Source organism: Thalia democratica, chromosome 5 (genome assembly GCF_965202585.1).
Source record: "Thalia democratica chromosome 5, ktThaDemo2.hap1.1, whole genome shotgun sequence".
In the NCBI taxonomy this organism is placed as follows: Eukaryota; Metazoa; Chordata; class Thaliacea; order Salpida; family Salpidae; genus Thalia; species Thalia democratica.
In genome coordinates this window covers 28,641,724-28,664,399 of record NC_139169.1, presented here as the reverse complement: position 1 = coordinate 28,664,399, position 22,676 = coordinate 28,641,724, and the positions used below count along the sequence as shown (strand labels likewise).

General features: G+C 23.1%; 2 protein-coding genes across 2 annotated transcripts; both read right to left on the bottom strand.

Moving 5' to 3' along the window:
* Positions 1 to 320: 320 nt before the first annotated feature.
* LOC145836385 (kelch-like protein 28) lies at positions 321 to 1,529 on the bottom strand. Its single transcript, XM_082944190.1, has one exon. It carries the CDS (start codon positions 1,527 to 1,529, stop codon positions 321 to 323), a length of 1,209 nt encoding a protein of 402 aa, XP_082800316.1.
* Positions 1,530 to 21,664: 20,135 nt separating this feature from the next.
* LOC145836384 (kelch-like protein 41a) lies at positions 21,665 to 22,312 on the bottom strand. The gene is made up of 2 exons (XM_082944189.1): positions 21,970 to 22,312; positions 21,665 to 21,789 (listed from the first exon to the last, which is right to left on the bottom strand). Exons 1-2 carry the CDS (start codon positions 22,310 to 22,312, stop codon positions 21,665 to 21,667), a joined length of 468 nt encoding a protein of 155 aa, XP_082800315.1.
* Between the last annotated feature and the right edge of the window lie 364 nt (positions 22,313 to 22,676).

Here is a 22,676-nt window from a genome sequence, read left to right as displayed (position 1 = left end):
CGATTAAAGACGTCTTATTCGCCGACAAAAAAAACAACCCGTCTCTACTTTGAAACAATTTTTTTGATTTAATATAATATTTTAATACATTTATGTATTGAAAGCACTAACTTAATATTTAAACTCTAATATACATCATGACAAGTTAAACTATTGTTTTATTTAGTTTAAAAAAGCTTTTACACAATAAACAAAAACACAACAATCAAATTATTTATTGATTTTTAAATAATTTATTTATTATACATAAACTTCAACTATTAATCTAGAAGATTTTGAATAAAGTTATAAAGTATTCAGTCTAATATAAGAAATTAGTTTTAATACCAAGGTAACTTCGCATAAGAAAAATCTTCAAGATCTTTTGTTACTTCACATGGTCCTTCAGACCATTCATCTTTATCAACATCATAACAAATTAAAAATGCTTCTATATTTTGAAGTACTACAATTTTATTTCCATTAGACATAGCTTTATTTACATAAATATCATTATAAGGTGATTTTATTGCAATAAACTTCTTACAATTATTGTCAAAAACTTCACTATTTTTATTACCAATAACAAACAATTGATAATTTACAACAACTAAACTATGATTATAATGACGATTTATCGTGTTAGCCATTTTCGACCATTTACCACCAAACACATCATATGATTCTACTGAGTTCAAACTAATATCATCATTATCCATTCCACCAGAAACCACAATATTTTCTTGAAAAATTGTACAAGCTGCATCCCATCTAGCTACATTCATTCCAGTAATTTCTTTAAAGTGTTTATGTTTTGTACTGAATTCTAGACAGGACTTAGTTGTTGTTATATAGTCATCATCATAATCATCTATTTTATGATAACCACCAAATATAAATATTTTATCCATAAATGCACAAGAAGAAATGCAACGGCGTTCATCAACCATACTAGATACTACAGTCCATGTGTTAGTAGGTGGTGAATATTTTTCAACTGAATTTAAAAAATTATCAGCACTATCAACACCACCAAAAACATAAACTTCTCCTTTCAAACAAACAGCTTCAAAGTATTTTCTACGTTGATTCATTGGAAGAAGATCTTTTACACAGTTCATGTTAGTTCCATCAATTTGTTTTACTTTATTTACAATTTTTTTTAATCCATCATCATAACCACCACAAATTAACAATTTATATTCGTTTTGGTTACAGTACCTACTTGTGTAAGAAATATTTGACTTATTTTTGAAGTAGTTGTTGTTTGCTAAGAATACTTCTAATGTGTTAACATTTTCATAAATTTCAGTATTTGAAGAAATTTTATCTGAAATGTATTTCAATGCATGTTCTGACAATAAAGGAACTCGGACTTTTAGTAACAATTGTTTTGCATGTTTGCGACGTTGTTCACTATTAAACTTCAACCAACTAATAGCTGCATTAAATATTTCAACTTCTGAGTGAATATCCAATTCAGAACTTGAAAGTATTTTTGCAACAAGACTGAAATCTAAATGTAAAAAGTTTTGAGTTTTAACTACCATTTGAAAACAACGTTCTATATATAGCAAGAATGACTTAGAAATAGCAGCTAGGTTGTACCACTTAGCCAAACAATAAAATGCGACAAAATTTTTAATTGTCAATTTTTCTTGAAGGATTTTGCTGATCTTTGTGGTTGTATCTTCCTTTTGCAGAATCTTATTAAATTTTAAAGCTAAAATTATTTCAAATTCTTCTGTACTAGGTGCATCTTAAAAATTAAACATGTTTATGTATTATATTTTAAAAGTTGCTTAAAAAAATTTAAACATTTTTAAAACATTATAACGCATGCATTATCAATAAATGTATTAACTTTTTTTTATCATGTTGTTAATTATTAGAATACGATATTTTGTAATTGTTGTTAATATATATAATTTCATATAGATTATATGATAATATAAAATATATTTTCATTATTTAATAATAATTATATAATGAATTATTATTATATAATAATATATAATAATTTAAAACATTATTAGCTAATTTATTTATAATGCAATACAGATATGTAAAACACTCTTCCAAGTTTTTCTGTGATAGTTTATACGTATTATACTACTTTTCGTCAGATCTTAACAGAAGAACAAATTTGAAATTATGAATAGTTTTAAAATAAAAACACAAAAAGTTAAATTTTAAAAAGTAAAATTAACAAAGTAATAAGCGCAATAAATAATCAATGTAAAGTACTAATAATTTAATTTAAATACAACTAACGGATTAAAATAGATAATTTAACTAAATAAAGATACTTTGTTATCAAATTCCTTTTGCTTGCACAGTTCAATAATTTTAATAAAAAATGGTTACCCACCAGATTCACACCACAATAACATGAATCAACCTAGAATATATGGACCGGAGAAGTTCCCAGCAGTTTCAAAACTACCTTATATTGGAGAAAAATCACTTATATTTGAGGGAAAAGTAAAAGACTTAATACAAACATCTTACAATCAAGTACGTCCAAGATTTATTTTTCTTTCAAAACTTTTATTAAAGGTGCAGTTGAAGAACCCGATACCAGACCAAGACAAAATTTGTATAGTGTATAAGTTTAATTGTTCTTGCAAAAAGAGCTATATCGGTCAGACCTCAAGGCACTTAAAAACCAAGATAAAAGAACATCTACCTGCTTGTGTTTTGAAATTCATTGAAAAAGAACCTAAAATTAAGACAACGGCAACAAAAAACGCAGCAAAAAGATCTTCAGTTGCAGAACATCTAATAAATAATAGAGATTGTGCTAGGAAATATGACATATCCAGATTTAGAATAATCCATCATTGCAATAGTGTATTTGATCTCGTGAAGTTGAAGGCTATCTTTATATTTTTTGAGAAACCAGAACTGTGCAAGCAAAAGGAATTTGATTACAAAGTGTCTTTATTTAGTTAAATTATCCATTTTTTATCCGTTAGTAGTATTTGAGTTTAATTATTATTACTTTACACTGATTATTTATTGCGCTTATTACTTTGTTAATTTTAACTTTTTTTCTTTTTGTTTAAAAACTATTCATAATTTCAAATTTTTTCTACTGTTAAGTTCTGTCGAAAAGTAGTGTAATACGTATATACTATCACAGAAAAACTTGGGAGAGTGTTTTTTATACCTGTTTTGCATTATATATGATAATTATAAATTTACATTATAAATTAAACATTGCAAGATAGAAATAGTCTACGAGCAAATCACTGATAAGTCATTTGACTTGACATTTTTTATAAAATTTTATTAAAATCTGGACCATAAAAGGAAAAATAAATAAATCTGGCCTTCTAAAAAAAATTTAGAAAATCAATTTTTATACCCTTGGGTTTTTAAAATCAGATATAAATGTTTATAATTTATAAGAGATTTAAAATCTGCAATATTTCTTAATAGGATAAAAACAATTTTTATGCTGTTTTCAAAATAAGTTTTGCATTAAACCAAGTTGTGGTTTATTATTTATATCTAGTTCATTCTAGACTTAAATTTAGTAATCTTTGTTGTTTGCAAAAAAAAAAAAAAGATAATTGGTAGTTTTTTAATTTTAAAATAAGTAGAAGTGTTTAAACCTTATTTTTTTATTTGTGTCATTTTAACACCTTTGTAATCATTTATTAAATATTTTATCAAAAAAATATTTGTTTTCAATAATTTATTTTATTTAATTTTTAAAGTGTTCCTTGAAAATCAACTATTTTTTATAGATATTAGAGGACAAAGTCGAAGAGTTGAATAAAATATTATGATAAATGCTAAGTTAAAAAGGCGGATAAAGACTATATGGTTAAAAATATATCTTCTTTTACAGTTTAGGCAGTCTTTTTAAACTCTTAGGTAAATAATAAACACTACTACTTTACAAAAAAAATTGTCTTTTTAATTTGAAAAGACATTTTCCAAAGGTGTTTTTCTTTTTTTGGGTCATAATTTTCTCAATCTTTATAATACGATTCTCTTAATAATTAAAATATTTCCCGAATACTTGATTATAATAAGTTAAAAATATAGGGTAATAATTTATTTAATTTTATTGATTTCTAATTTGTTGGTCTCTAAAAATATTCTAATCAATAGCATTATATAAGAGGAACTTAAATAAAATGACTATATGTCAAAATTTTTATTTTTTTTTATAATTGATTAATTTCCTTCAGTTAACCTTTACAATTTTTATAAAAGTCAGAACTAATGTTAAAAAATATCACTCACCTTAAATATGGTCTTATTTTTTTTAGTTTTATTTATATTTATTAAAATTATCTTAATGCAGTTTGCAGTTTAAAAAATGTTTAAATAATCTCTATAACATCTAATAATAATATTATTATTTTTTCTAAAATTATAATCTTTTTTAAGCATTAAATTTAAAATTGAACCAACAAGTTCAACCAAATAAAAACTAAAATTATTGAAGTTTATAAAAATTTAATATAAAAAAAAGGTCAATATTAAAACATTTTTAAAATTATCTTACCTGTAGTGTTGAAAGTATTGTAAGATCGTACACTTTTATCATCTAATTGTTTTGATAAAAACTTCATACATTTGTTTTTGAAACAATCAACTACTGAACTTCACAAGTTGCATTAAAACTTCTCAATTTTTCATGGTTATCTTCAATTTTTATTCTTTTGACACCAATTTGGTCCATATAACTTTCACCTGACATAACTTGATGATACTTTGTTTATCTTGTTATAAAAAGATCTAAAAATAATAGTTACAATATATTTAGCTATTTCACCAAAAATTTGTTTATTTAATTTAGAAAATAATTAGTAACCAGGGGCGTCGCGTGGGGTGTTGCACTGCCGCAATTGCACCACCTTGAAATTTTATAAGGAAAAAATTAAGTATCTATTATATTTTTGTTATTTTTTAGAACGAAATCTCTTTAAAAAATCCAATTTAGAAAACGACAATTTTGCCCACTTCACTGCCGCAAACTCTTAGCTGACTGCCGCAAATGAACTCAAAAAAGCAAAATTTCTTCAAGAATTACCGCAAAATCAATATATTGCGATAAGTAAGCTAAGTTGAAAATTCCCTAAAACAGGACATGCTTAAGTATCATCTCCAAGCTATTGTAAGCATAAAATAAAAACAAAGCTAAGCTACTGCAAAGGATTAAACTTGAGATTATGTACTCACATGATTTTTAAAATTTAAACTTGTCCTAAATTAAATATTTTGAAAAAAAAAGATAACAAACTTAAATCACCTAAGTCTATGAAATTCGATTTTTTATTTTAATCTGCATACATAAACTTAACTATAACTGATTATTGTAATCATAAAATTAATTAAATTTTTAATTAAATAATATTTAAACGTAAAATTTGAGTTCTAAAAAAAAATGTTAAGCAGTTTATTGTAAACTTCTAGTTTAATCTTACAGAAAAATAATTTAGATTTTTATTAAATAAATATTATTATTATTGAAACATTCACATATTTAAATAAAGTAATTAACCTTAACTTAAAATATTGGTCTGACCCCCCAAGAAACTTTGATTACTTAGAGTAGTTTAACATTTTAGTCTACTTTATATGACTTTTGGTTTAATTTTTTCATAAACAAAGCATAAACAAATTTTTTATAAACAAAATTGTTGAAACATGGTTGCCTTGCCTCATAATCAGGATAACTTAGAAATGTTAAAAAAACTCAAGATGACCCAAGATAAATTAAAACTGACCAAATTAGAAAATATTCAGGCTGACTAAAGCAGTTTTAGCTTTTTACTCTGAAAATAACAAGTTTATTTAAAGTTAAAATATAAGTGTTTTACCCCTATGGCCACAGAAAAACTAACTAACCAATTTTTTACTTTTATAATGGTTACATATTTGTTAATTATCTTTAAATTTGTTGAAAAGTTCAACAGCCTCACCAACTAAACTTTAAAAAGTTGAGCTTCTGAGAAAAATACTGTTATCAAAATGAAAAACAAATTAAATTCAAATACAGAAAAGATACCCTTAAAAAACTATTGAATTTTAAACCTCCAACACAAAACATTAAGTTTAGAAAAAAAGTTAATAAAAATCTTAAAGTTTGTTGAAAAAAATTGTGCAAAATAGTGAGGGCTAAGGGAGGGATGTATAGGCACTTTTTTACATGTTGTTCTTATTCTAAGTTTTTCAGAAAGCTAACAGTTACTCTTTAATAAACTTGAAACTTCGAATTAAACTTTTAGATACAACCGGTCAGGCCAGAGATTACATTGATTTATTATACAAGGAGCAAACTAAAACAGCAAAAAAATACAATTTTACTGAAAACCTATATTCTCCGTCATTTTTAAAGCAATATTTATCAAACTTTTTCATTCTAATCTTTATAAAATTTCATACTTTTGTTGAAGAGAAGTTTTAAATTTTCAACTATCAATATATATTTTTATATATACAAAAAAATATTACTTTTGTTACAACTTTTTTTTCTTAGTGTTTTAAATATCTATTTTAGCAAATTGTTTTATTTAATAAAAGAAAAATCTAAAGATTTTGAGGCCAACTTATAAAAAAAGATATGATTTTAGTGATTTGATTTATTTTTTGTTTGAGTTTATATTATATTAATAAGATTAACATAAAATAAGATCAAATTGTGAAAAAAGTGTTTCATCCTCTCTATGCCCTTAAAAGCAAAGCTTATCTTCAGGTGTAGCAAAAGTTCAGTTGTTTTCAAACTTGATAGTAAAAATATATTAAAAAGAAAATATTTTCATGTCCTTAAAGTTATTGATAATATGAAACTCTTTGTTTTTGAATTTTATTTTAATCTTTTTATTTAGCTATATTATATTCAGGATTGCCACACACTAAGGGTACTCAGTGAAACTTTATGATATTTTAAGTTCTAAAAAATCTCAGGGAAACTCAGGGTACTTTGATTTTTTCTCAAAAACACATGGTGACTCAGGGCATTTCAAGGTCACTCAGGACAGTTTCTGTTGACTTAAAGAGTGGCAACCTTGCTTTTATTTTAATTTTTTTTATAATATTGAAGTTATTTATTAGGTTACTCTGTATAGTTAGAACAATTTAAGAATTTCACAGTTATTGTTGGCAAAATATTTTACTGTTTATAAATCCTGTTTTCTTTTAGAACTTATAGAAACAGTGAAGAAGTGTTATCCTGTAGTCGAATATAAACAGTTAGAAAGAGAACTGAAAATATTTTATTCACATGCATAAGGATGATTTAGTGAAAATACTGTTATATCTTGAAGAACATAACCTGACTAAAATATTTAAGGAAACTACAAAGCATCTTAGAACTTTGATAACTATTCACATGATTAGTGTAGACGCTGAAAGAACATTTTCATTTTTGAAAAGGATAAAAACATTTTTGAGAAACACCATGGGTCAGTCAAGATTAAATTCTTTGAGTTTAATTTTGATTGGTAGGGACTTACTTAAAAACTGTACTAGTTTCAAAGAAAAGATGATGGAGAAATTTATCAGCCAAAAGTAGAGAAGAATGAATTTTAGTTACAAAGGTGAAAAGTAAGAGTCTAAGTATTTATGTTTGCAAAGTTAGACTTTAGATTTAATTTTTTAGGTAGACATTCAGTAGTAACTATTTTCTGTACTAAGCAAGTTTAGTTTTTCTTTAAAAAGTTGTAATTTGTACATAAATCTTTCTTTGTTTGTAGACTTTTTAATTTACTTGCTAAGCTTCATTATACATTCCTTTTTTTGTTTAGTTAAAAATAAAAAAATGTATAATTTTTAGTTTGGTATTTAATCCAACATTTTTCAAGTAAAGTTGAAGCTGAAATGAAATATTATTATAGTTCTGTGTTTTTTATTATAACATAAGTTTCTTATATCTATATTGTAAGCTACTTTTAGTTTTAATTTTAGAGCCTTTGTAAAACTTAATATTATTTAGTTTACTTGTTTTACTTTTGAGTTTTTTACTTATTAAAAAAATTTTTTTATCATAAATGAATTTAAATTTCTTTACTGAGTAATGTAAGTTGTTCTTTAAAAAAATTTAAATTTCTACACAACATTTTATTTGTTTGTAGACTTTTTAATTTACTTGCCAAGTATAATAAAAAAAGATTTATTAAATATTAGTAAAACAATTATTAATAGTTTGATATTTAATTAATCCAATATTTTTTAACTTAAGTTGAGGCTAAAAAAATATTATTGCAGTTGCTGTATTTTCTTATTATAATATTAATCTGTTTAATCTAAATTGTAAGTTAGAGACTTCGTAAAATTTGATATTTATGAGCTTGCTTATTTTACTTTTGTGTTTTTAACTTAGTAGTCAAGGTGTTTTTTTTTCAAACATTAAATTTTTAATTAGTTATAAGTTGATACTCCTTTTTTTTTTTAATTTTCATCAGTAAATAAGCAATTATTTTCCACTGAGTTTTAATAAATTTTACTTAATATAAACTTGCAGTTTGTACATAACATTTTTTTGTTTGTTTGTAGACTTTTTAATGTTCTTGTCTAGTTTAATATAACATTTTTTTTTTGTTTAGTTAGATATTAGTAAAATAACCATTCTTAGTATGATGTTTAATCAAATATTTTTTAAATTAAGTTTAGGCAAAAGAAAAACTATTAAAGTCGCTGTGTTTTTCAATATAATAAAATTTGTTTTGTCCAAATTTTTTCTACTGTTAGTTTAAATTTTAAAGCCTTCTTAAAAATTAATACTCATAAATAAGCTAACATTTTTTGAGTCTTGTAAGTTACTTAAAACAATTATTTTTCTTATATTCTTATATTTACTTAAATTTTCAAAGTATTTACCTTTTTTTTTTAAAGTTTTTTTTTACATAATTTTTTTTTGAAAAAATAAATGTTTTATTTCTAAACAAAGTTTCCCAGGTTACATTAGCAATTTAATGTAACTGTTGTAGAAAAAAGTCTTTATTTGAGATAAAAAAGAGTTTTAAAGTAGGGAATTTTTTTTTAATAATTTCTGCACCATCTAAAAAAAATACCACGCGACGCCACTGTTAGTAACTAATAGTTTATTATGAAAATAACTTTGATGACTAATTAATTTTTAACACTGAAAATTACTGTTTTAAATATAAAAAAATTTCTACTTTGAAAATAAAACTTATAAATCAAAGAACTGAACAAAATTCTTGCTTATTTTATTAAAAAAATATATATTTCAAAGGTTAAGAAATTGTTGGCACTCGAAAATTAAGATGTAAAAACATTTCAAAATTTGAATTTTACATAAACCTCTTTAATTTAAAATACTTTCTGAGTAAACATGAATTAAACTATAAATTTGTAATGTGTTCCCTTTTAATTTTTTTTAAATACTTAAAACCATAAAAACAACAAATTTTTCAACTACACTAAAAAATTTAATATATTCTATAAATTGAGCTCATATTTTGTCATTTTCAGATACTTATTTCTAAAAATGATGATGAACACTATTTTAAATAATACAACATTGTTAAAATAAAAAAGACCAAAATGTTCAAAGGTGTTAATGGAGGGAGTGATTTGAAGAAAAAATTGAAAATATTTGAAGAAATTTTATAGAAAAACAAAAGTTTTATTTAAAAAACGAATTTTAGCTTTATTTAAAGATTTTTAACATTTATTATATTGTACAAAATTACCAACGAGCTAATTTCAATTTTCAATAATAACTTCAAACTTCTTATAAAGTTTCCAGAATGACAGAAAAAAAAATCTTATTGTTATTTTATATTTTGTTTTAAATTAAAGTGTTATGCTTCAGTAATATTCATCTACATGATTATTGGTACAATTCTTAGCAGTTGTTGGAATCCTTAAACAGTTTCATATAAAGGCAAAATTCCATGAAAAAAATTCCATGAAGGCCGGTACTGTAGTAATAATATAAATATACTTCTCATCAAAGGCATGTCTAGACTTTTTTCAAAAGAGGTTCACAATTTCTTTTGTTCTTAATTTGCCGCTTAGGTACGCATTTTTTAGGCATGCACTGCCACTTAAGTAGGCAATATTTAACTGAAAATTGCTGTTTAAAAGCTTTTTTTCTGCTCTGAAATAAAAAAACATATAAATAGTAATAAAAAATATTATACTTTTTTATTTATTATACTGTATTTAATTTAAATAGAAAAACTACAAGATCTAGAAAAAATTTATGAATTTACAAATTGTATATCAAATTTCAAATCTGTTATTTAAAACAAAAATATTACAGACATAACTAACTTACTCTACAAAAAAATAACCTTTTTATCAGGAAACAATATTATAATATAATTAAAACTATAATAAATTTTTATAGAAAAATTTCACTTAGATGTTAGTTTAGATGGATTTCTTTAAAATTTTAAATTTTTTTCATCTATATATCTATTAAAAATACTTTTTTCCAAACAATTTAATCTAAAATTTATTATTAAATATTGTTATTTAATATTTTTAGTATCAAATCAAATTATTAAAATTTCACTTAAACAAATGTTTAGACTTAACTAATTAAATTAAAATATCTTTTAATTTTATTTAAATGTTTGCCTGATGGTGCAGGGATTCTAATGATGGTTTTAAAATCTGTTTAAAGTTGAAAATTTTAAAAACCAAAATCAACTTTGTGGCCAACAGATATACAAAAATAAAGCAACTTAGATAATAATATTAATATACCATTAAATGATAAAAAAATAAACTTTGTGTTTAAAATTATTTTTTCTGCTCAGAAATAAAAAAAAACATATAAAAGTAATAGAAAAATAAGATTTTTATTTATTTATTATACTGTATTAAGTTTAGATAAATTAAAACTAAAAGAACCAGAAAAAAATCATAAACTTATAAAAATATTGATTTAAATGTTAGTATAGATGGAGTTTTTCATAATTTTCTTTTAAATTTTAAATTCCTTACTTTTATAAAGTTTTATAATAACAATAATTTTTTTAAGTAATTTAATCTATAAAAACTAAAATTTCACTAACAAAATGTTTAGACTTGTACAATAAAATTAAAATATATTTAAGTTATTATTTAATGTTTGCCTTATGGTGCAAGGATTATAATGTTGGTTTTAAAATCTCTGAATTGAAAATTTAAAAAAATCAAGAACTAACTTTGTGGCCAACACATTTACAAAATTAAAACAACTTAAATAAAAATTTAGATTCTACTTGTAAAGAATATTTAGACTTATACAATTGTACAAGTCTTATACAACTTTGTGGCCAACAGATATACAAAAATAAAACAACTTAAATAAATATTAAAAAATACAATTAAAAGATAAAAGAATAAATTGCTAGGTGGTGTAGTTGTCTAAAGATGATTCTGAATACTCTCTGAACTAAACTTTTCAAGGTTTGAACCCAGTTAGTTGACAATAAACAAAAATAAAAATGTTTAAGTACAAACACAACATTTTAAATAACAACAAAACACAAAACCTTCACAAAACATTATTATATATAATAAACTAAGTAAAATGAAAATTTAGAGATTATATTTTACATTTTTTAAGTAAAATTGCACTTACTAGTTCAAAAACAATACTTAATAAAAGGTTATTTAAACAAAGTAACAATTTACAACAGGAACTAAGAGCATCTTAGCAAAAAGTTTCTTAGAAAAGAAATTCTACTTTAAAACTACTACCTATCATAATGTCACAATTAAAACTTTATTTAAAATATATTTCAGATGGGCAAAAACGAGCATTTTTTGTTGAGGAAGCTTTTTAATCTTTCGGTGTTATAAGTTCAACATTCATAATCCAAAGTTTATCAAAAAACCAAAAAAAAGTCAATAAACAACGTTTTTAGTGATATTCTTTGAATCTTTTTTTCTTTTTCTTTTCTTTTTTTTTCAGGGGGTTCACAGGAAACAGGAAACCAGTCAAAACACGCCTCTGCTTCTCATTATATAATATATTAACCTATATAATAATAAACAATAAGTGTTCTAAATAATAAACATTAGTTTAAATTAATGACAAAATATTTTGTTAAAAGTTTTAGTTTTGTTTATTAGCTAATTTATCTAATTATATATTTTATGTTTAATACATAGAAAGATTAGAAACTGTTCAACAATAAATTTTATTGAACTAAAGCTAAATAGCAATATAAAGCTAGGATATAACAGTGTAGACTTTGGTTTCCCAAAGTGGTCAAAATGGCAGATACTCAAGGGGCCCAGAGCGGTAAAGAAGTAACATGAGGTAAAAGTTTTAAATTATATTAGATATTCTCAAGTTGCAGATGAAAAGCATAAAAGAAAAAAAAGGTCTTAGGGGTTTTTAATGGTAGTTTAGAGACTTACATTAGATATTCTCGACTTACAAATGAAGAGCAAAAAAAAGATTTTAGAGGGCCATTAGCAAGAAAGTTTGGGAAACCGTGGTGTAGACTGTAGACTCAACCAAAAATTATTAATAGTAATATAAAACTATAATACATTTATTATATTTGTACTTAAATATTTTTATTAGAACTGTTTTATAGATTTGCAACGATTTGAAACAAAAAAATAAGACTGTGTTACATTAAGTACTACTAAGATTCATTTATAAAAATGGTTTTTATAAGATATTAGTATAATGCCATTCTCAATAAAATACCAAAATGTATTTAGTAAAGCTAACTAGCCTCAGTTTAAAAAAAATTCAAATTCATCAACTAAAGTTAAACTGAGTTGCTATAGAACTTAAGTGTTATATTAAGCTTAGAACTAAAGTTTTTATAAAAAGTAAAATATGTCAAGTTAGTTAAGTTTATTAATTGTTTAATAGTAATGATAAGCTTTATCTCATATCTAAAACTAAACTAGCCGGAGTCAGCCTTGAACTTTTATATTTGATTTTTTTGTTTAATCCTGAATATCCTGAATGTATGACTACCTTGTTAAAACAATCCTGAACATTTATTTAAAATTACAAAACAATCTCGAGTCGATCTGAGTCTAAAAAAAATCAAAATATTATAAGTTATTTAAAGTGTGTTACTGCCCTCTTCCTATTATATCTTCCTAATTATATATATTTTATATATTGAATTATTTTAATTGATACATTTTACTTACTAATTAAAAAATTAAAAGCCTAAAAACATTAATAGTTTTATATTAATTAACATTAATAATAAAACACTTTTGTCAAAAATAATAATGAAAAATTATTATTCAACATATTTTTCTTAAGCATCTTTTATATAATTCAATTCAAACATATAGAGCGCTTCTAAATTAAATTAAAGTTCCAGGGTTTTCCAAGATTTGAGGTTATGAGGTTAACCTGATTTATATTTGTAAATAGAAAAGTGAGATTAATGTTTTTTAAACATAATAAAATATAAGTATTACAGTTAAAAAAAATTATATTTTCTTATAGTGTAAACTAATTACAACTTTTAATATTAAATATTTAAAATAAACGCATAGATATTTTATTTAAAAGACCAGTTTAGTAGTAAACCCTTTGAAACAGTAATTTAAAAAAAAAAAAATAAGGTCAACACAGTCAAAGTAAAAAAATTGAATGAAAAATATTATATTAAGAATACTTATTATTACAAAGTTGTTACTATTATAATCAAAAAAACTGTCCTGAAAGATCTTTTATTGACTTGTGTCATCCTGAAATTTTTAAAAATCACTTAAACCAAGTCTCCAGCAAAATTGATTTTAAATTAAGGAATTATTACAACTAACTTAATAAATCTTATTTAAATTCTAAAAAACAATTTGCCTCAGATTTTTTTAATTCTTAAAACTATCCTTGGTGTTAAATACAAAATCATAAATATCTTGAGTCAGCCTGAGTTTAAAAAACATTTAATTAATACTGAGTAAGTGTGCTGAGTAATACTGAGATTTCCCAAAAAATTGAAAAAATATTTTGAGTAATACTGAGTACCCTGAGTATCTGGCAACTCTTTATAAATATTTTTTGACATAAATACAACTTATTAAATACCATTTATAAAATGATTATAGCCGTTTAACTTATATAGCCTGATTTAGAGTTGGTTCCAATATGGGCTTTGAAGTCTCTTAGAGTTAAAATATTCAAGGTGGTTGACAAATATGCAAAAAAAAATTGATAAAAAATAGTGTTACATGCTGTTTATGAGAAATATTTATATAAAGATTTTCTTTATTTTAAAACAAAATTGATTTTGAAAATCAACTTTTTTTTAAATTAATAACTATATGATCTATTAATTGGTGGCAAATAAGTTTCTAATTTATATTACCATAATTTCAATATTTTAAAATACTTTAAGTATTTTTAAACTAATATTAAATAAAAACTGGTCATAATTTTTAATATATTATCTACATTAAAACTTCTAATTTTAGTTAGTAATTTTGAAGCAACAAAACATTTTTAACTAGTAAAATGGAGTGGCAAACTTGTAGTAAAATTTTTATATTTGTTCATGTAATTCAAATGATTTACAATTTTTTTTTATTCAAAAAAAAATATTGAGAGCAATATTTTATATCGAAAATTTGTTTTTTTAATTACTTAATTAGTTCATATTTAACAAATTAGTGTTGTCTACAAACTTTTAAAATCACCGAAGCAGAAACAAAACCAGGTTTTAATACTTAATTTTTTTAAAGTTTAAATTGATCATGATCCAGTTGTTGTGAACAAAAAACAATTCGTTGTTGATAAAATAAACGGTTCTGAAGTTATTAACAATTATTGCAAACAACTAATTGCTTTAAACTCAACCCACTAGTATTTATTTGAAAAAATATATTTCGATGAAAAACACAATCTTAATATTCTAAAATGTCTGTCTAAAACGTGGAGGTTGTTGACCTGATATTTAATGAGTCAGCAAAAAAAACTTTGATAAATGTCAATTATTTTATCAATTATTTATATTTTTAGTATTTAAAACTTTATTTTTTCATAAACTTATAATATATATTTGGATTAGGTGGGTAATAGATATAGAATAATAAAGAAAAACAAGAAAGTTATAAAGTTTTGTTGACTCAACGAATATTAGGGGAAAACGACCACATTATAATCAAACTCATTTCAAAATAACGGATATCCAGTAAATTATTATGATATAGACAAAAGAATGGTAAAAAGAATCGTGATGTTTAAAGGAAAATAATAATTTTTTGTGTATAGATTCCCCAGTATTAAAACACAAAAAAACTAATTTTGTTTTATTTGTCGGACATAGTAGTAGTAATAGTAGTGAAAATTGATTAAAATACAGTATAATTGTATGATGTATAGACTAGAAAAATTTCATCAATCCCTGATATAATAAAATGTAAAAGTAACCATAAATTAGTTGTTGTGGAAGATAAATTATTTGATAATGGTGTTAAAACAAACGTTTATGAACTTTTTGTCAATTTTACAAAATAATAATTGATCTTAAACCACAACTCATCTATTTTCATTTGATTTAGCTATTTCCATGGAATACAGAAAGATAATATTTCATTTCAAAATTTTTTGTTAAAACGTGGAAGTGTTTCACCTCATATTTGCTGAGTCAGAAAAATAAAATTGTTTTATCATAAATTTTAATTATTTTATAATTTATTTTTATTTTATTTTATTTAATAAAAATTAATCTTTGATTAGTTAATGATGTATTTGGGTATGGTGGCAAATAGATATGTAATAAAAAAAAACAAGAAAATTAGAAAACTTTCCTGATTCAGCAAATATTAGGGGAAATACATCCACATTATAGTTGACCAATTTTAAAATAACATATTTCTAGTAACTTGTTATGATGTAGAAAAATATAAGGTCAAAAGAATCATATGATTTAATAAGACTCGTTATTTTTTTTGTAATCTACCCTAGTATTATGCATTTGAAACCAACTAGGTAATATTTGTCGGACGTAGTGTTGTAAATTATAATTGAAATTTTTTTATTTTCAGTACAATTTTTTTTTCTAATAAGTTTTTAGATATAATTTTTTCATTGTTTTACTTAACAATTTTTATTGAAATAAACATAAATTTTATTAATTGACTTGAGTTTGTTGTTTTAACAAGTCACAAATTGAATAAAAAAAAAGCCAATTTCAGATAGATTTATGTCTGTAAAGTAGTAGTTTATATATATTGTAAAATTCTTAACATAGTAGTTTATATTCAGCTATTTTTATAGTAATTTCTTTTTTAATTTAGAAAGTCATTTAAATCTATTAGTTGATAACGGATATAAGTTTAAAAATCAATATTTTAATTTTAGTAAATCGAATTGTAATTTGAAAAAATCTGAAGTTTAGTTTAGTTATTTTAATCTTTTATTTTAATGTTTTGTGTAATCCACAAATACTTTATTTTTGGTAATTTTATAAATACAATGTAAAAAAAATTAAGTTTTCAAACATTTTAAAACATTGCTAAAATATGATTTATTATAGAATTTGGAACAACTATATCTAATTTATGATGTATAAAAAAGACTAGGATCTTTACTAACTCTTAAATACAACTAAATTATCCTTATTAACACATATGGCTTCATTCATCTTAATTGTAGAAAATGCATCTAGCCTTAGTTAGCCTTATTTAAGAAAATTGAAAAGTTATCATGAGTATCTAACTTTTAATCAACCCTCCTTCTATGTTGTTTATTCCAGCTTTACTAGCTACAACTGAAATTATTGTAATGGAATTAAACTTTTATACGCTGTTATTATTTAAATATTCACTTTTCAAAAAATCATTACATTGCCACCATAATTTAAATTAAAACAGATATTGCTAATTGTTAAGCATTTATTTAGTAAATATTTTTCCAAAATACTTTTTTATATGGTAGACTCCAGAAAACCAATCGTAAAAATCCTCAGCTATTTTAATTTTTTTAGTTATCCTTTTTTCAGTTGCTAATTATCCTTAGATATCTAAATTTACCCTAAGAATTATAAAAATTTCAAATTGTCAAAAGTAGAACTTGTGGCAAACCTGATTCAAGTTGTTGCTCTCAGCTCTAATTGCTACAACTGATTGCATTGTATGACATCAAGATTTGATTTCTTGTAATTTCAATAATCACTAATCAAAAAATCAGTAAAGTACCATTCAGTAAAGTCTTCTTCATATATACAATAACTTAATATGATAGTTGCCAAACTTGTTTGCGAAAATCACTAATTAGCTTTATAAACATAGCAACTTTACTTTTTAAAATATTTCGCCAGGTATTACAATAGTTCTTAATTTAAAAATAAATTAAAATGTTTAAACTGAAAAAACTAAAACCTTTTTTGATATAAAAAAAAGCTCGATATCTTCTCAGTTTAGATAATAGCTTCTTACAATAACAACTAAAATACTAACAAAGATTTATAAGTATTTTAAATAGCTTAGTTATGAAATACAATCTTATTATATAAATAAACTAAGAGCAAATGTATTGCATTTTTTTAATTGCAATGAACATAAGTTAAGTAATATATCCTCTCTTTAAACTTGATTGTTTTTTGTAACATGTAATTTAAATTAAGTTTTTCTTATAGAAACTTTATCACTATATATTATATGTAAGCATGTACAAAAACATTTGAAGCAACACATTTGTTTTTTTAATAAACTTTCTGTGCACTTTGAATTTAGTCCTATAAACACCAGATTAAATATAAGCATATTTTTGGAATAGTTTTTTTTACAAGACTTAATTTAAATTAAGTGTAATTATACATATTTTATTTGTATTATAATTGTTTTTTCTTTTTAATTATGTTGAAGACTGTACCGATACAATTCAAACAAGATACGAATTTGACATAAGATGATAATTTTTTTAGAACACGTTTCACTTATAAAAGTACATTTCACAGCACTTTAAATTGCTTTCTATGCACGTCAATGTAGACATATACTCACTTTAATATTTTTAACTTTTAATAGATTTACTTTAAGTTTAAGGTTAAAAAGCATAACTTTCTACTATAAATGTTACAAAATTTCATTTTAATTAAATGCTTGACAGACACAATTCAAACAAAATAAAAAAAGACATCAGGTAATCAATTTTTAGGTTCAGAATAAGTTTTTAATTTTTCTGTGCACACTTATGTACGCGGATGCTTGTTATATTTAACATAATCTTTCCTAACAAAGTTAAAATATGAAATAAGGTAAAACGTTTTTTTTTAAACATCTTTTATTTTTTAAGTTAAGCTTTCAGTGCACATAAGTTAATTTATATGTTCATTTATGTACGTAAACTCATGCACTTTTTTGAAAATATTTTTAATTAACACCAGGGTTGCCACACACTCAAGAAACTCAGAATATTCCGAATATCTTAGTATGACCCAGGCCAGTTTAATTTGTTATAAAATGCTTAGGATAGTTTTTAGATTTCAAAATGTCTCAGACCAGTTGTTTTCTCGATTTTATTGCTCAAACCAGTTTTGTTTAAAGATCTGATTTTATTGGTATAGTAAAGAAAAAAAAAGTTCTAAGAGTTAAAGTAAAAAGATAACTTAAGACAGTTTACCGGTCATTGAGATCAGTGTTTTAGACTCAAAGAGAAGCAATCATGTAATTAAAAAAATTAAAATCAGTGTAATTTAGGCATAAATTTCTACTATACTTTTTCTACATAAATTATTTTAAAATGTACACTGTACAGTCACCATTAAAACAATATATGACATAAGTTGAGTATTAATTGTTTGTATTAATATATTAATTTGTTTTATGTACGTCCAAACATGTTAAAAAGAACTGCTTTGTTTACTTGAACGTGAAATTACCAACTTAAAACAAATCAAATTTTATTCGCTTCATTGCTGAATTACCATAGTAACTGTTAAAATTTTAACAAGTCTGTAGTACTTCTTAAAAAATTTACATCCTAATATATTTTTCGTTTTACAAAGTTTCTAACAATTCTTTTCAGATATGGCTAAATTAAAGTTTAAATTATAGTAGTTTTTGGTAATTTTTAAAAATTTTGCGAAAAGGAAAAAATTGCTAGTTGTTATTAATAAGACCTACATAAGTGTTTATGATTTTTTTCAAATGTATATTATTTTTTAAATATGGTCTTTTAAATATTTTTTAAGAATTTTCATTGTCGGAACTTGAGTTTTTTGAATTTTAATTCTCATCAACCGTAAATTTATTTTTAATTTTTTATAATAATTCTATTCAAACTTATTTGATTCCTATGCATTGCACAGTAACATACACAGGTGCTTATTTTTTGAGCTAAATTTTTAATGTATACTTGATTAAGGTATGTTAAGCGTTTTAGTCTCTATAATTGCCAATTAAAATAATTAACACTAATTAAATTTTTGAATAGTTTGTGTACTGATTTTAACTAAAACATAACTCACTCATTTTTGAAAAAAGTTTATTAATTTATTTCGTTTAGCCCTTCTGAATAATAAACAGACTTTTTTACTTTATGACGTAACTATTTTTAGCTGGACTTTTCAAATTTATTGTATATAACTAAAATTACTCTATAATATAAATAGTTTTTAGCAATATTATTCTGAAGAAGAGCTAAACGAAATTAATTGATATGTTTAAACTTTTAATTATGTTTTAAATGTAAGTCAAAGCTCTGAGGAATTGCCGTATATCTCGGAATTTTTTTTCTTTATTAATGGCTTAATATATTTATACAATTAAAAAAAGATTATTTTGGTAACTTTTCTGCCCTTTCAGAGCTAACTTATAATTATTAAACTTTTGTGATTTCGCTGTATATATTTACTATTTTTAAATTCCAATTTAGAGAAATATACATTGTAGGTATATAGTTTATCAAATGATTTTGACACTGTTTTAAATTTTCATAAGTGAATTTAAACTAAAAAGCTGTGCAAAGTAACTAAAAATTAAGGTTAAAACAACTAAATGTACAAGAAAACTTAAATAATAAGATGTAGATATATATATATATTAATTTATAATTATAAATATAAATCATAGTATATATTTATAAATATATTAATTTTATAACAAAATAAAAAATAAAAAACTACAGTACAATTACTATTTACATTTTGCACAGATTTTTTATTTGAAAATGACTAATGAAAAGTCGAAACAGTGGTAAAATTATTCGACAAACTATAAGTCTACAATGTGTATCTCTCTAAATTAGTATTCAAAAGTTCCAACATCCCCTCCTGTATTTTAATTTACTACTTTATTTTGTGAAAGTTAAGTCACTTTAATAATAACTCAAATATTTGTAAAATTTCTATTTATATTACTTTGATTAAATCTTAAGACTACAAAATGTTTTTAAAATTTGTAGTTTATAAATTTTAAATCTTTTTAGTCCAGCTACATATTATGTATTTTTTTTAATAATCTTATTTTAGCTATTTTAGCTTGTTAAGAGCATGTATTTCCTTCTTTTTTTACTTTTTCAAATTTAATAAATTTAGTTTGGTTTGGTGTAGCTCAGGTATTTTTAATGGTAACTATGATAAGACAACATTAGTTGTTAATAGAGTATTTTGTCAAAGTATTTAAATATTATCTATGTTAAAAAATGTGTTTTCATTTTTTATAATACAAACAGGTTAGAATTTATTTTAGTTGACAAGTTAAAAGATGAGTGAAATTTTCAAAAGATATCGAGCTAATTAGTTTACAAAGATTATTTCCAATAAGTAATATTCAAAAATACATATGGAAAATGGTTTAGTATGTATAATAAGTTTGTAGACAATAAAAAATTTTCTAATTTTTATTTCAATGTTTACTATAAATTAAGTTCAGAACATTTGTTTGAAAGCTTGTTAATCATTTTTAATCAAGATTTTTATTCATTTATGCTGTACATGTATTTTTTTTTCCAGAATTAAATTTGATTTTTCTTGTTTTAATTCATATTTAAGGAAATTTTATTATGCGCAAGTAAATTTATTAACAAAACTAAAAATTACGTAAAGAATTAAAAACTGTTACCTTAAAGAAATATATAAATGTTTTTAATTTCAACTTTTTCGATGCAGAAACTTGTTTCAATGCTCGGATGTTTTAAATAAAAAAAAATGTCAAAGTAGTTTGTTTTTTATAGCTGCATAGCCGATACTGTATAAAAAATAAAAATAATTTTAAATGCTTGTTTTCACAATAGTCATTATTTAACACAATAAGTTTTCTTATTCATTTATTTCACTAAATTTTATTTTAAGTCTAAAAAAAAAGTTTTTGTTTGCTTAAAATACTTATCGCATCATGTAAAATTAAGCTATTAGTAATTAAAAAATTATTAAACTAATCAGAAAAATTAAACTTATTTTATTTAAATTCATACTAATTTATCTTTCCTGCTTATATATTTCAGTGTTAAAACATTTGTAGAAAATAACTTTAATTATACTTTTCGAAACTAGTTTTAACTATTTTGACATATTTGAATTACTTTTATAAACAAAATATCTGAACAAAATTTTCTTTGTTTCGACAACGACTGCAATGAAAGTTTTAAAAAAACTTAATTTTCCATTATGAGTGCTTATCAGATAATAAATAATAACACACTTTATTATAATTAACTATGAATTTATTATTTAAAATATGCTTATCAATACATAAATAACCATTTCTAATCTATATATTAAATATCTAATATTAAACAAAACTAAACAGCTTTTATTTAAACAATAAATTAATACAAAGGAAACTTCACACAAGCAAAATCTTCGAGGTCTTTTGTTACTTCACATGGTTCTTCAAACCATTCATCTTTATCAACATCATAACAAATAATTGATGAACTGTTTTCTTTAAAAACTACAATTTTTTTACCAATTACCACAGATTTATTAAAATCAATACTTGGTGGATGCTCGAGAGAAACAAATTTCTTACAAACATTGTCAAACATTTCACATCTGTCTAATTTATAGCTAATAACAAATAGCTTATCTAACACAACAACTAGACTATGATAACGATGATGATTTATCGTACTAGGCATTGGTGACCAGTTATTAGCCCACACGTCATATGATTCTACTGTGTTCAAATCATCTCCATTTTCATTCTCACCACCTGAAACAACAATATTTCCTTGATAAACTACACAAGCTGCTAAGTCTCTTGATTGTTTCATTTTAGCAATTTTTTTCCAACTTTCTTCTTTTGTATCGAATTGTAAACAAGAGTTGGTTACTTCAAAGTTTTGAAAGCAATAACCACCAACAATATATATTGTATCCATAAATGCACAAGCACAAAAGTACCGACGTTTATCAAACATCTGAGCTACTTCACTCCAATTATTAGTTGAAGGTGAATATTTTTCAACAGACATTGTATAAGTATAAAAATCATCAAGACCACCAAACACGTAAACTTCTCCTTTTAAACAAACAGCAACGAAATTTCTTCTTTTGAATTTCATTGAAGAAAGAAATTTTGTTTTGTTTAGATCACTTCCATTTACTTGATTCACCGTATTTACTGCGTTTTTACATTTAACATTACCACCACATATTAAAATGTTAAACGAGTTTTGATAACAATATCTATTTGTATAAAAACTACTTGACTTATTTTTTAAACGGTTTTTATAAACTTCTTCTATTTCTTTCACAAAATCCTTAATTTCACTTGATAGAGAGCTATAATCCAAAATATACTTCAATGCATGTTCTGACAGCAAAGAAAGTCGAGAT

Bases quoted from the DNA above. Each gene is read 5' to 3' on its own strand.
- LOC145836384 (XM_082944189.1), bottom strand. From the start codon at position 22,312: ATGTCTGTTGAAAAATATTCACCTTCAACTAATAATTGGAGTGAAGTA. The intron at 21,790-21,969 runs GTACGATAAATC...AAAAAATTGTAG, and splicing joins TAACTGGTCACCAATGCCTA to TTTTTAAAGAAAACAGTTCA.
- LOC145836385 (XM_082944190.1), bottom strand. From the start codon at position 1,529: ATGGTAGTTAAAACTCAAAACTTTTTACATTTAGATTTCAGTCTTGTT.